This window comes from Pristiophorus japonicus, chromosome 2, assembly GCF_044704955.1.
Source record: "Pristiophorus japonicus isolate sPriJap1 chromosome 2, sPriJap1.hap1, whole genome shotgun sequence".
Taxonomy (NCBI): Eukaryota; Metazoa; Chordata; class Chondrichthyes; family Pristiophoridae; genus Pristiophorus; species Pristiophorus japonicus.
Genome location: NC_091978.1, coordinates 157,691,355 through 157,705,352, shown reverse-complemented (window position 1 = coordinate 157,705,352; position 13,998 = coordinate 157,691,355). Strand labels below are relative to the sequence as shown.

Here is a 13,998-nt window from a genome sequence, read left to right as displayed (position 1 = left end):
TTTCTTTGCACTACCTGTATCACCCATTGGGGTATCTGTTGGCCTTTTTGACATGGTTGTAATGGCAAACAACACCAATTCACAATACCTTTACATTGGAAAAAGCAACGCAGTGCTTGAGTCAGGTCAGATGTGGCCTAGTCGAGGGGAGTACGTGGGTTAGGTGGGTTAGGCTGGGTCACGCGTGGGTCGGGGTCGTGGGTCATTCCAAAAGGCTCGGACCGATCACAGGTCTGTAATGTGCCGTTTTAACGTCCGGTTTTCGGACAAGATTTACGGATTCCGGACGACTCCTTCTGTGATGCGCGAAATGTCTGGTTTTCGGACAATTTCGGTTTTTGGAATTCCAGATTAAGGATGTTGTACCTGTCCCAGGAAATAATTATTTGCTTTCTCACAGAAGTCCACATGTACTCTGAAACAGTCTACTTGGCCATGATCAGAGTTTTAGTGGAGTTTTGGGTGGTTTGTATTGTGTTCCGACCACAGATGAGACTGCACACAGGGAGGTTAAAGTAACAGTGACCTCAGTCTTTATTAAGACACTACAGAGTGAGGAACAGGCCTTGGGGGCTGGCTTATATACAGTGCTCCCAAGGGATGCTGGGATCCCATGGGACTTCAGGAGATGCACTCCCTGGTGGCGGAACATGGGAGTGCATGCTTTACAGATACATAACAGTTTGTTTCTGCAATTTTGGCAAACGCTGCGTTTGCTGGCAAGTAATTCAAGATCACTGTCCAATCCGGGCCAGTAAAGAAAGCTTCTTGCAATTGATTTAAGAGAGTGACTCCTGCCAACGAACCGGAGCTGCCGGTCCCAAATTTAAAAAATAACACTCATCACAACAGATGGAGGATCTGAAATGCTGAAGCACCTCACTGCTAAAGTTTCATTAATCGTACTTGGTTGGGTTAATGTTACTGGTGACTTTCCCAGTTTATGAAATGCTGTCTTGAAGGACAAACAACAACTTTTAAAAATAAAACCTGTTTGAATTTTATTTAAAATTAATGGCTCTAACAGAATTCTCTAAATCAGCTTCTTTATTCCTCACCTTTTGGAATTTCAGCGACAACAAACAAAAAACACCGTAACTGTGCATGGGCAACTACCTCGGTTCGTTGACAGCAGTTGCGTCCTTGATTTAATACTGATGATCCCTGGATGTTCAGTCTGAAGTTCAGCCAGAATTCTATCTCAAAGTAGCAGCTACCACCACTCTGTTTCCCCACTTGATACAACCTTGCCCACAAGACAATTCAGTACGGTTATGGAATGGTTTCAATTCTGTGTCCATACACTGATCAGTCCATCCATTCAAGGTGTCTTCATACACTCTTTTCAGTACTGAGCCCTTTTGAGTCTCATCTACAATCTCCGTTGCAGTTACAAGAAAGTCTTAAGTCAACTGCACCTGTGTGAAGATTGCACCTTCACTCCCAACACAAGTCTTCGTGTGACAACCTGGGCAAGGCATCTGCGATTGGGAACATAGGAACAGGAGTGGGCCATTCAGCCCCTCGAGCCTGTTCCACCATTCAATGAGATCATGGATGATCTGTGATCTAACTCCATATATCAGCCTTTGGCCCATATCCTTTAATACATTTGGTTAACAAAAAGCTATCAATCACCGATTTTAAAATTAATAATTGATCTAGTATCAATTGCCATTTGCAGAAGAGAGTTCCAAACTTCTATCGCCCTTTGTGTGTAGAAGTGTTTCCTAATTTCACTCCGGAAAGTTCTGGTTCTAATTTTTAGGCTATGCCCCTCGTCCTAGACTCGCCAACAAGCGGAAATAGTTTCTTTCTCTTTACCCTATCTGTTCCCCTTAATATCCTGAAAACTTTGATTAGATCACCCCTTAACCTTCTAAATTGTAGAGAATACAACCCTAATTTGTGTAATCGCTCCTCGTAATTTAACCTTTGTAGCCCAGGTATCATTCTGGTAAACCTCCGCAGCACTCCCTCCAAGGTCAATATAATCCTCCTTAAGGTGTGGTGCTCAGAATTGCTCACAGTACTCCAGGTGTGGTCTTCCAGGGTTTTGCACAGCTGCAGCATAACTTCTACCACCTTGTACTCTGGTTCTCTAGGTATAAAGCCCGGCATTCCATTCGCCTTTTTGATTATTTTCTGTACCTGTTCATGACATTTTAATGATCTATGTATCTGAACCCCCAAGTTTCTTTGGACATCCACTGTTTTTAGCTTCTCACCATTTAGAAAGTACCCTGTTCTATCCAGGTTATGGGTTCCAACGCATCCCCACAAGAAGGACATTTGCGGGCAGAGATTTGGGCTATTTGCCCAATTCCTGCCTAGCGAATGTCCTTCAAACTCTTAAGCCTGGTAAAAAGCAGGCGTGTGGCCTACTTTTACCAATGTAAAAGTTTTAAAGATAGAAAAATAAAATTTTAGCAATTTTTATATTAAAAACCTTGTCCATTAAGGTAAGTTTATTTTTACCCCTATTAAAACATATTTTAAAAGAAATTTAAAACATTTTTTTGTCAAACATTTAATTAAATTCAATTTCAATTAATTTTAAGTGTGCGAAGTGTTTTTCTTCTTTATTTTAAATGTTTGTGTTTTTGGGGTATCCCCATTCATGGAAATAGTGATCTCCATACAAATGGAGATCAGCATTACTATGAATGGGGATACTCCCATTTTAATTGGTTGGTCCGGCCGACGTGATCCCAGGCTGCACATACGCTAGTGGAATACGTGGGCCCCTGTACGTGTACAGTAGACACCAAGTTGCTAGAGAAATATCACCAACTATTTCTCCGCAAGATCCTACAAATCCCCTGGAAGGACAGGCGCACCAACATCAGCGTCCTCATTCAGGCTAACATCCCCAGCATTGAAGCACTGACCACATTCGATCAGCTCCGCTGGGCAGGCCACATAGTTCACATACCAGACACGAGACTTCCAAAGCAAGTGCTCTACTCTGAGTTCCTTCACGGCAAGGTGGGCAGCAGAAACGCTACACGGACACCCTCAAAGCCTCCCTGATAAAGTGCGATATCCCCACTGACACCTGGGAGTCCCTGGTCCAAGACCGCCCTAAGTGGAGGAAATGCATCCGAGAGGGCGCTGAGCACCTCGAGTCTCAACATCGAGAGCATGTAGAAATCAAGCGCAGGCAGCGGAAAGTGCGTGCGGCAAACCAATCCCACCCACCCCTTCCCTCAACGACTATCAGTCCCACCTGTGACAGAGTCTGTGGATCTCGTATTGGACTGTACAGCCACCAAAGAACTCACTTCAGGAGTGGAAGCAAGTCTTACTCAATTCCGAGGGACTGCCTATGCCTAGGCTGGACTGCGAATGGAGGCCTCGGAGCACAAGTCTACGTTCCTCCGGGACCACCAAGTACTTTCGTAAAAAAAAATTCAGTCGGAGGCATCTGACCACAGGAAGCCTCTGAACGCAATTTCTAGGCCAATCTAAAAATATCTTTGTAATTTTATGCTTTCATCTACAATACCGCCTATCTTTGTGTTATCGGCAAATTTCGATAAATGACTTTATATGCCATCTCATGTTATGTCGTTAATAAATATTGTGATTAGTTGAGGCACCAATCCCTGCGGGGCACCAATCCCTGCGGGACACCACTCGTCACATCATGTCAATTTGAGTACCTACCCATTATCCCTACTCTCTGTCTGTTGCGGCTCAGCCAATTTCCTAACCAGGTAAATAATTTGCCCTCAATTCCATGGGCTTCTACCTTATGTGGGACTTTAATGCTTTCTGGAAGTCCATATAAATAACATCCATAGACATTCCCCAGTCCACTACTTCAGTCACCTCTTCAAAAAAATTAAATCAGGTTTGTCAGGCATGACCTACCTTTCACAAATCCATACTGGCTCCCTCTGACTCACTGAAAATTTTCTTCTACTGTAACTACTGACGCAAAGTAATTATTCAACATGTCTGTCATTTCCCCTTTGTTATTGACTTTCAGTTTTTAAGGGGTCAACATTGCTCCTGCCACCCTCTTTTTCCTAATGTAACTGTAAAAATTATTTTGTGTTGATTTTGATATCCCTTGCAAGTTTCTTTTCATACTCCTTTTTTGTAGCTCTTACTATCTGCTTTGTGACCCTTTGCTATTCTTTCTATCTTTCCCATTCCCAGGATCTGTTCTATTTTTTGCACTTTTGTATGCCCTTTCCTTTAATTATATCCTGTCCCTTACCTCTTTAGTTGTCCATGGCTTTTTTGGGGCAAGTAGAGCTCTTGCTCCTCGGAGGTATAAACTGGTTCTGTATCACATTACATTCGTTTTTAAACGTCTCCCACTGATCATCTGTCATTTTGCCCTTAACAGATTTTCCAGTTTACTGTGGACAGTCTCTGCCTCATCCCATTGAAGTCGGCCTTATCTAAATCCAGAATCTTGGTAGCTGTTTTGCGTTTCTCTCTTTCAAACGCTGCATTGAAAAATGTTGGAAAAATGTTCACGCACAGTTAGGCTGTGAACTAAATCTGGCTGATTACTCATTAGTAAATCTAAAATGGCATGCCCCCTTGTTGCCTCTAGGACATATTGTTGTAGAAAATGGGTACTTTTCAGAATGGCAGGCAGTGACTAGTGGGGTACCGCAAGGTTCTGTGCTGGGGCCTCAGCTGTTTACACTACATTAATGATTTAGACGAGGGGATTAAATGTAGTATCTCCAAATTTGCGGATGACACTAAGTTGGGTGGCAGTGTGAGCTGCGAGGAGGATGCTATGAGGCTGCAGAGTGACTTGGATAGGTTAGGTGAGTGGGCAAATGCATGGCAGATGAAGTATAATGTGAATAAATGTGAGGTTATCCACTTTGGTGGTAAAAACAGAGAGACAGACTATTATCTGAATGGTGACAGATTAGGAAAAGGGGGGGGTGCAACGAGACCTGGGTGTCATGGTACATCAGTCATTGAAAGTTGGCATGCAGGTACAGCAGGCAATTAAGAAAGCAAATGGCATGTTAACCTTCATAGCGAGGGGATTTGAGTACAGGGGCAGGGAGGTGTTACTACAGTTGTACAGGGCCTTGGTGAGGCCACACCTGGAGTATTGTGTACAGTTTTGGTCTCCAAACTTGAGGAAGGACATTCTTACTATTGAGGGAGTGCAGCGAAGGTTCACCAGACTGATTTTCGCGATGGCGGGACTGACATATCAAGAAAGACTGGATCAACTGGGCTTGTATTCACTGGAGTTCAGAAGAATGAGAGGGGATCTCATAGAAACGTTTAAAATTCTGACGGGTTTAGACAGGTTAGATGCAGGAAGAATGTTCCCAATGTTGGGGAAGTCCAGAACCAGGGGTCACAGTCTAAGGATAAGGGGTAAGCCATTTAGAACCGAGATGAGGAGAAACTTCTTCACCCAGAGAGTGGTGAACCTGTGGAATTCTCTACCACAGAAAGTTGTTGAGGCCAATTCACTAAATATATTCAAAAAGGAGTTAGATGTAGTCCTTACTATAAGGGGGATCAAGGGGTATGGCGAGAAAGCAGGAATGGGGTACTGAAGTTGCATGTTCAGCCATGAACTCATTGAATAGTGGTGCAGACTCGAAGGGCCGAATGGCTTACTCCTGCACCTATTTTCTATGTTTCTAAAACTATCCCGAATACACTCAAGAAATTCACTACCTTTCTGACAGGTGCTAGTCTGCTTTTCCCAATCTAAATGAAAGTTAAACTCCCCCATTAACACCACAATGCCTTTGCTACAAGCTTGTCTAATTTATACAATCTAGCACTTTAGAGCTGCTGGCTGGGGGCAGATACACAACTCCCACTACAGTCTTAGATCCTTTCCTATTTCTTAATTCAATCCATAAACGGCTAGATTTTCAGCACATTTGCGCCCCGTTTAGTGCCTGGGCGGGGCGCAAAAACGATTTTTTTGGGTGTGCAATGAGGTGTACAAGATTTTGCACCCGGGCGTAATTTTCGGCAATGGTTTTGCGGCGGTGCTGTTTTCAACTTTTGGATGACGTAATTCATCGTGCATCGCTGCGCTAGTGCCCCGGGTGGAACTTTCGAGCACATCACCCAATTTAGCGTCCACCCGGGATCCTGCCAGCAAAAATTAGTCGCACCACGGGCGCACAAGGTGCTAATGGTGCCATCTTGGAAACGGAGGAGAAAGTCGAAGTTCTGAGTGATTAAAAAGCATTGGGAGAAGTACGCTGCATTACTGCATATTTTTCATTGTGAAGTTTGAGTTTATAGTTTGTTTTAAAGGACATTTTAAAAGATGGAGGCCATACTATGTCAGCCATTAATCCTGGCTGCTATACTTATATGGCACGAGCTGGAAGGAAGCTTATTGATAATCCTTTTCAACGTAATCGAAGAGGTCGCAGACGTATGGGGAGGATGCCTTACCTCCCACGAGATTACAGGGAACAGTGCTCCTATCTCCAGCTCTGAGGCACAGGCATTAGAAGGCTGTGTTTCTGAAAAGAGGTGCTCATAGAGATATGCCAGCTCATACAGGCAGACCTATAGTCTACCAGCCGCAACAGGACTTCATCAAGGTGAAAGTGATTGCAGCACTTGCCTTCTATGCCTCCCGCTCCTTTCAGGCATCAACAGAGGACATATGCTCTATCTAGCAGCACGCTACATACTGCTGCATTCGCCAGGTGACTACTGCACTGTACGCACGCAGGATGGACTTCATAAACTTCCCAATGACCAAGGAGACCCAAAATGAGAGGGCTGTAGGTGTTGGACAATTTGCTGGCTTCCCCAAGGTTTAGGGTGCCCTTGACTGTACGCACATCGCCCTGCGGGCACCTTTACAGAATGCAGAGGTTTACCGAAACCGAAAGGATTTCTACTCCATGAATGTACAGATCGTCTGCGACCATACTCAGCGCATCATGGCAGTCAATGTCCAATATCCAATGTCCAATGTCTCACGCATGTGCCAGCGTCAACCACAAGGCCAAAGCTGGAAGCTGGGGGACAAAGGTTACGGCCTCGCCACCTGGCTCATGATGCCCCCCTCCGGAACCCTCAGTCAGAAGCTGAGCATCGCTATAATGAGAGCCATGCAGCCACTCGCAACATCATCGAACAGACAATTGGAGTGTTCAAGCAGCGCTTCCGATGCCTGGACCACTCTGGAGGCTGCCTGCAATACTCCCCTCAGCAGGTCTCTGAGTTCATTGTGGTGTGCTGCATGCTACAGAACTTAGCCATCATGAGGGGACAGAATTTGCCAATGGGGATTGCAGGACCACCTCAGGAGAAGGGGGAGAGGAGCCTGACGAGGAACCCATGCCACCCCCACCACAGCCACGGGAGAGGCATTGTGGAAATTTCGCAGCTGCAAAAGCCTTACGTCAGCAGCTCATAATTCAACACTTTGCTTGAAGAGTGAATGGCACGTTTGACCGTTGCCTGACCGCTCTATTCCACCATGTTGACTATTCCCCCACTTATTCTGCAAATGAGAAACGACACAGGAATGGTTAAGGTGAACAAAAGAATTTATCAAACATTGTAAACTTTTATAACTTTTTAAACTTAATTTTGAAACTTTAATAAAATAACAAATCTGCATCCAGCAGTCTGATTAATCAACAGCAACATTATAACAGAATGCAGAGCATAATGCAGCAACCCCTGCCCCACTGTCTCTTTACCGGCTTTTCTCCCCCCGCCCCCCACCCTTTATCGCCCTCCCTTGCCTGCTGCTCCTACCCAAAGTGGCACCACGATGGCATGCAGCAAAGTTGCCAAGCGCTGCTGTATTGGGGGAGAGACATTGGAGATGTGCCTGGGGAAACACAGAACCAGCTCTTGGCGTGGAAGGCCTGGCTTCTGACTGGCGAGCCTCTTCGTCGGTGTCAAAAGTCACAGGTGGTGTGGGTCTGCGTGTGCCAGTGGGGAAAGCAGAGAGTATGGCGGAAGGGGTTATGGATTGCATCACCTGCCCAAGCTGAAGCAAAGCTTGTGCCTGTGATGCACCATATTCGGAAAGGCTTCGCGCCACACTCTCCGGGACTCCAGTGTCACTGATGGAGGCCACCTGCCTCGTGTGGGCACTGATGGCCTCGCAGGTTTCACGGTTCGCACCGACAATCTGCGACCCTACCTCCATAATGGTCGCAGTGAGATTCTCGATGGTCGCTGGAATCCTACCTAAGACATCCAGGAACTGACGGGTGAGGTGGATGCTCTCCCTGGACAGTCCCACCATGTCCAGTTCCGCGTCTGACCGACTTTGCTGACTCACCCTCCGGAGAGATGGCATACGGGATTCGACCCCAGAATTGCGTTGCTGCACACCACTAGTCCCAGGAGCCTCGGAAATAAATCCCGATAAAGTCACATCATCATCCTCAAACGAGCTGTTTGCCATTGGAAATAGAGGGGTAGAGTGCATCTGCCCCAGAGTGGGTGATCTCTTCCTCTTCCTCCTCCTCCTCCACATGATGGCCTGACGTGGAGGGTTGATCTGAGGGATGCTTCGGCTGTGGCTGGTCCCTTGAGGGATGCTGTGCCTGTGATTGATCATCTGGAAGTTGAAAGCAACAGACAAGTGGTTAGCAGCAAGGGAGGGGCCAGGGTGACATGAGGAAGGTCACATAGCACAGGCTCATTTGAAGGACCGCCACTACTCCATTATATGTAGTCCAGAGATACTGCATCACATTGTCCCCAACCCTAGTCCAGAGACACTGCATCACATTGCCCCAACCCTAGTCCAGAGACACTGCATCACATTGCCCCAGCCCAGGAAGTGTGCAGGACATGCTCTTGGTATCCAAGCAGGAGTCAGCACACCTCGTGGCAGTAGACCGACCTGAGATGCCGATGAGGCCTGCCACTCGCTCCTCGAGGTCGGTAATTGGCAGGGTCTGAGGCGGACCGCCACCTGTCCTCACCTATTCGCGCCAGTTATGGGATTTCTTTGCCTGCAAAGATGAAAATACAAGAGGGTTCCACCTGCTTTTGTGGCACACACAGCCATACTGTCTGAATATAATACAGTCCTTTGTTTAATGGTCTTAGAAGTTGCATGTGGTTCATCAGGAGGACATTGAAGTGCGGAGACATCTTATGAGAAAGCAATCTTAATAATGTGTAAAGATCATTCATGGCAAATAGGGTGCCAAACTAGGCCTACCTATGTGTCATTCATTTTAGGAGGCAACCCACAGAGTGCTGAGAGACAGCATCAGCATGAGAACAAATAGTGTGTCAGATTTATAATTGAAGTAATAAAGGAGTGCATCAATAAAAATTGTACTCTAATGACCCTCGAAAGGTCATTAAACTTTTTTCGGCACTGTTTCCCAGTCTTGGCCACTGTGTCTGAGGCAGAGACCTCCTCAGCGATTTCCCTCCATATTCTATTAAAAATGGCTTGCAGGGGTCCAGATTCACCCCTCCAATATAATTCTTGCCATCGTCTCTCCACAGTCCCCACAAGAGTTTTGTTGGCTTCTTGAGTAAATCGCCTGGCACGCTGTCTGCTATCCTCCACCTCCATGATCAAAATCTAATTCTAAAATGGCTGATTCAGCCCCGGGTGTACTTCGCATGCACGCGGCCGCACCCTGCATTAGCGCTTGCGATCGGACAGCAGAGCAGATGCACGGGAAGAAGAAAAAATTTGTGCATGTGCAGAACGGACGATTTTTTTTTTTAGTGTCGGAACGTTCGGCTCCGGCACACACATTCTGTGGTGCAACACCGGAGTTAGTGCTAACTCCCATCGTGAACTTTCGTTTGGCGAAAGATACGTGCTCTGGAGCTAACGCCAACCCAGCCCTAAAATTTTGATTTCGCTGCAAGTTGCTCCCGGAAATGAGCGAAAACGAAAATCCAGCCCAAGGTTTCCACTGGCTGCTTACCTCTCTTTAAATCCTCTCTCATCATTGAAATGATGTCATCCTTGATATCTAAGGCTCCCCCTCTGCTATTTTCCCTATCTTTCCTGTAGACTTTATAACCTGGTATATTTAGTTCCCAATCCTGACCGTCTTGCAGCCATGTCTCAGTAATGGCTACCATGTCATACCCTCCAATTTGAATTCGTTTTGATTTGAAGTGCAATATTCAATCATGTAATCATATTGCGACAACAATACTGCCCAATTTTGCATTCTTGATGCAGCCATTGCAGGGATGGAAGATTTGAGCCCCAATATTGTGAAGAGCGACTTGTAAGAACATAAGAAATAGGAGCAGGAATAGGCCATTCAGTTGAGGCTGATCTTCTACCTCAACTCCACTTTCCTGCACTATGCCCTGATTCCCTTAATATCCAAAAATCTATCGATCTCCGCCTTGAATATACTCAGCGACTGAGCGTCCACAACCCTCGGGCAGAGAATTCCAAAGGTTCACCACCCCTGAATGAAGAAATTTCTCCTCACCACAGTCCAAAACGGCTGATCCCATATTCTAAAACTGAATACTGGTTCTAGACTCCCCAGCCAGGGGAAACATCCTCCCTGCCAAACCCAATAAAAATTTTGTATGTTTCAATGACATCACCTCATTTTTCTTAGCTCTAGAGAATTTAGGCCTGGTCTACTCAATCTCTCCTCATAGGACAATCCCCCCCCCCCCCACCCCCAACCCAGAAATCAGTCTGGTGAACCTTCATTGCTCTCCATCTATGGCAAGTATACCCTTCCTTGGGTAAGGAGACCAAAACTGTACACAATACTCCAGGTGTGATCTCACCAAGGCCCTATATAATTGCAGTAAGACGTCTTTACTCTTATACTCAAATTCTTTTGTAATAAAGGCCAACATACTATTTGCTTTCCTAATTGCTTGCTGTACCTACATATTACTTTCAGCGATTCATGTACAAGAACACCCAGGTCCCTCTGAACACCCACATTTCCCAATCTCTTGCCATTTAAAAAAGTACTTTGCATTTCTGTTTTTCCTACCAAAGTGGATAACTTCACATTTCTCCACATTATATTCCATTTACCATGTTCTTGCCCACTCGCTTAACCTGTCTATATTCCCCTTGCAGCCTCTTTGCATTCTCCTCACATCTTACATTCCCACCTAGCTTTGTATCATCAGAAAACTTGGATATATTACATTTGGTCACCTCATCCAAATCATTGATATAGATTGTAAATAGCTGACGCCCAAGCACTGATCCTTGTGGTACCCCACTAGTTACAGCCTGCCAACCTGAAAATGACCCGTTGATTCCTACTCTCTCGTTTCTGTCCATTAACCAATCCTTAGTCCATGCTAGTATATTACACCCAATCCCATGAGCCCTAATTGTGTTTAATAACTTCTTGTGTGGCATCTTATCAAATGCCTTCTGAAAATCCAAGTATACTATAATCAGGAAGGCAAATGGAATGTTGGCCTTTATTGCAAGGGGATGGAGTAAAAAATCTTCATTCGCTCAATGTAAGAACTGTGGTTCGTGAGCTCGGTCACGTATGCCGAAGCTTCCGATGAATCCAGTAGGCATGGCCATGATTGTCCCAATCCTGTCGAACAGTGACTCAGCACACTACCTATCTCCGTGTGTGAATCAATCCACTGTTGCTGCATATGCATACATGCAAAGGCGAAGCACAGGCGACTCTGGATGAGCATAAACGGTAAAACATCGCAAAAATTTAGTTTGTGTCACACATTCACTTTAAACTTGTCCACTCAGAATGAAAACCATCCTTCCATGATTCCTAAAAATGGTTTTGGGATCCCATCTCAGTCGCCCATTTGGGTAGAACAACTGAGGGACAGTGACAATGAGTTGTCGGTACATGTGCCTGTTTATTAGGCTAGAGCGAACTGAGCATGCTCATACAAAACCACATGATAATACATTGCACATATGAGTAGGTGGAGGGTGCTGCCCATTTCAGGACACTCAGCACAAAATACCTTGGGCCGAATTAAACTGTCGTACGTTTATAACCCCTGCTCTATACCTAAATGAATGGGTTAGTAATGGGCATTTACTTGGTCACTTTCGAATTAGAGTACTTTTAAAGCAGTGCTATAATCCAGTAGTGCTATGAATAGAGGAGAGGCAAACTAATACAAGCTGAAAAGAGAAGAAAAATGTCCTTTTAAGAGGTGGAATCTTGTCTATAATTTATATGTAGAAAAATGTAAATAAATGCAAAATACTGGGAGGGGAGTCGTACACAGGTTGACTGATCATGAGCCAAGATGTGTTATCAATCAGGTGCTTAATTCATGGTTTCCACACATTAGTTTCTATTTATATAATAGCTGTCAGAATAACTTCCACACATGAGGCTCACCCCTCCTTGGGTACAAGTCCTTTCAATCATATCCCAATGCATTCCTTTCAAATGATGATCTGTTCTAATATGCAAACAAACTGCTCACCTCAGATGACTTGTCTCTTTGGAGTCATGTCACAATTCCATGAACTGTCATATTTTGCTGCAATTTCTCCCTGTTAATTATTTTTAAGCTACTGGAATTATGCCTCCATAGGATCTACCTCAGATCCTCAATAAACAATTGAAATTCACATCAGACATTGTTCTAGTTTTAAACTATTATGCAAATGTATTAAAATGAACAAATGAAAAAGTAACAATAGAGATTTTGTCTGTCTCTCCTTGAAAGGAAAAATAAAAAGTTGTAAACTAAACGCTGAACAACTTCTATATAGATGACTTCCTGTCTCCTTTACAAGCTGCAGAAGCTAGTTACATTTACCTACTTTTCTGTGAAGATTTCAATTTATTGTACTCAAAGGATGGTTCTCAGTTTGCTCGCTTTTAGAGCGCTTGATCTGTTGGAAGGCTTGTTAGAAATTCATAACTAACAACCTTATTTAAAAATAACTGGGTTCCATATCTATAACTGAATCATGTTAGACTCCCTCTCTCAAGCCTGTTTACAGGGAGCCAGTAATGAAAAACCTCACATTTCTAATAATATCGGCGGGTGCACAGATCAGAAATTGGGACCTCTGTGATCTGAATGGCTCAGTTTCACACCAGGCAGTGCATTTATCAACTAAGCTAAAGAGCTGGCCATGTGCAGTTTAAATTTTACTATAAATTTATTTTCTGAATACATGAAGAATGAATCCCATCTCTTGTCATTCTACAGAGTCCAATTGGTACGTCGTACATTCCTACACAAGAAGAAAAAAGAGTCTTCAGGGAATGCAATCACGAGAGTTTCTATTATAGATGTATGTATAAATTCTTGCTCAATTGCTATTCACTTGCATTCAGTGAGTTGACATTTAAAATGTTATTTCAATCAGTAGAAATTTAATTTTATTATTGGTTTATAAGCAGCAGCAAGTTTAGATATCCTTTTTCTTGAGGGAATTCACGCCACATAGTAACGTTTTATTTTCCAAAATTAATCTTTTTAATTAAAAATTTCAAGGTGTACTGAATTTTGCTCTGGGATGTATTCCTCTGTGACCAGTTGAGAAACTCTGTTTAGGATTTGCAAGTTATGACTCATTATGCAGTAATAATGCATATTCACCCTTTTTCTCCTGCTTACATGGTGGTACATGTGCTATAGTTCGTTAACCCAAATAATTTTAATAAGTAGTTAAAAGTACCAATACTGAATGTTCATTATGCTTTAGCAATAATTGTACATGATGCCGTATGTTTATTTTTACTGCTAATTAGAGTGTAGTGAAACTAAATTTGCAGATGACACAAATTAGTGGGAAAGCGGGTTGTGTAGAGGACACAGAGAGGCTGCAAAGAGATTTAGATAGGTTAAGCGAATGGGCTAAAGTTTGGCAGATGGAATACAATGTCGGAAAATGTGAGGTCATCCACCTTGGGTGGGGGGGGGGGGGGGGGAAACAGTAAAAGGGAATATTATTTGAATGGGGAGAAATTACAACATGCTGCGGTGCAGAGGGACCTGGGGGTCCTTGTGCATGAATCCCAAAAAGTTAGTTTCCAGGTGCAGCAGGTAATCAGGAAGGCGAAT

General features: G+C 44.2%; 1 protein-coding gene across 2 annotated transcripts in view; it reads left to right on the top strand.

Moving 5' to 3' along the window:
- The window catches only part of ociad1 (OCIA domain containing 1), a 47,016-nt gene that overhangs the window by 10,959 nt on the left and 22,059 nt on the right, over window positions 1–13,998 (top strand). For both annotated transcript variants that reach the window (XM_070870093.1, XM_070870088.1), the window contains exon 2: window positions 13,141–13,225. In XM_070870093.1, the coding sequence (XP_070726194.1) occupies window positions 13,141–13,225 (85 nt within the window). The remainder of the gene's footprint in view (window positions 1–13,140; window positions 13,226–13,998) is intronic.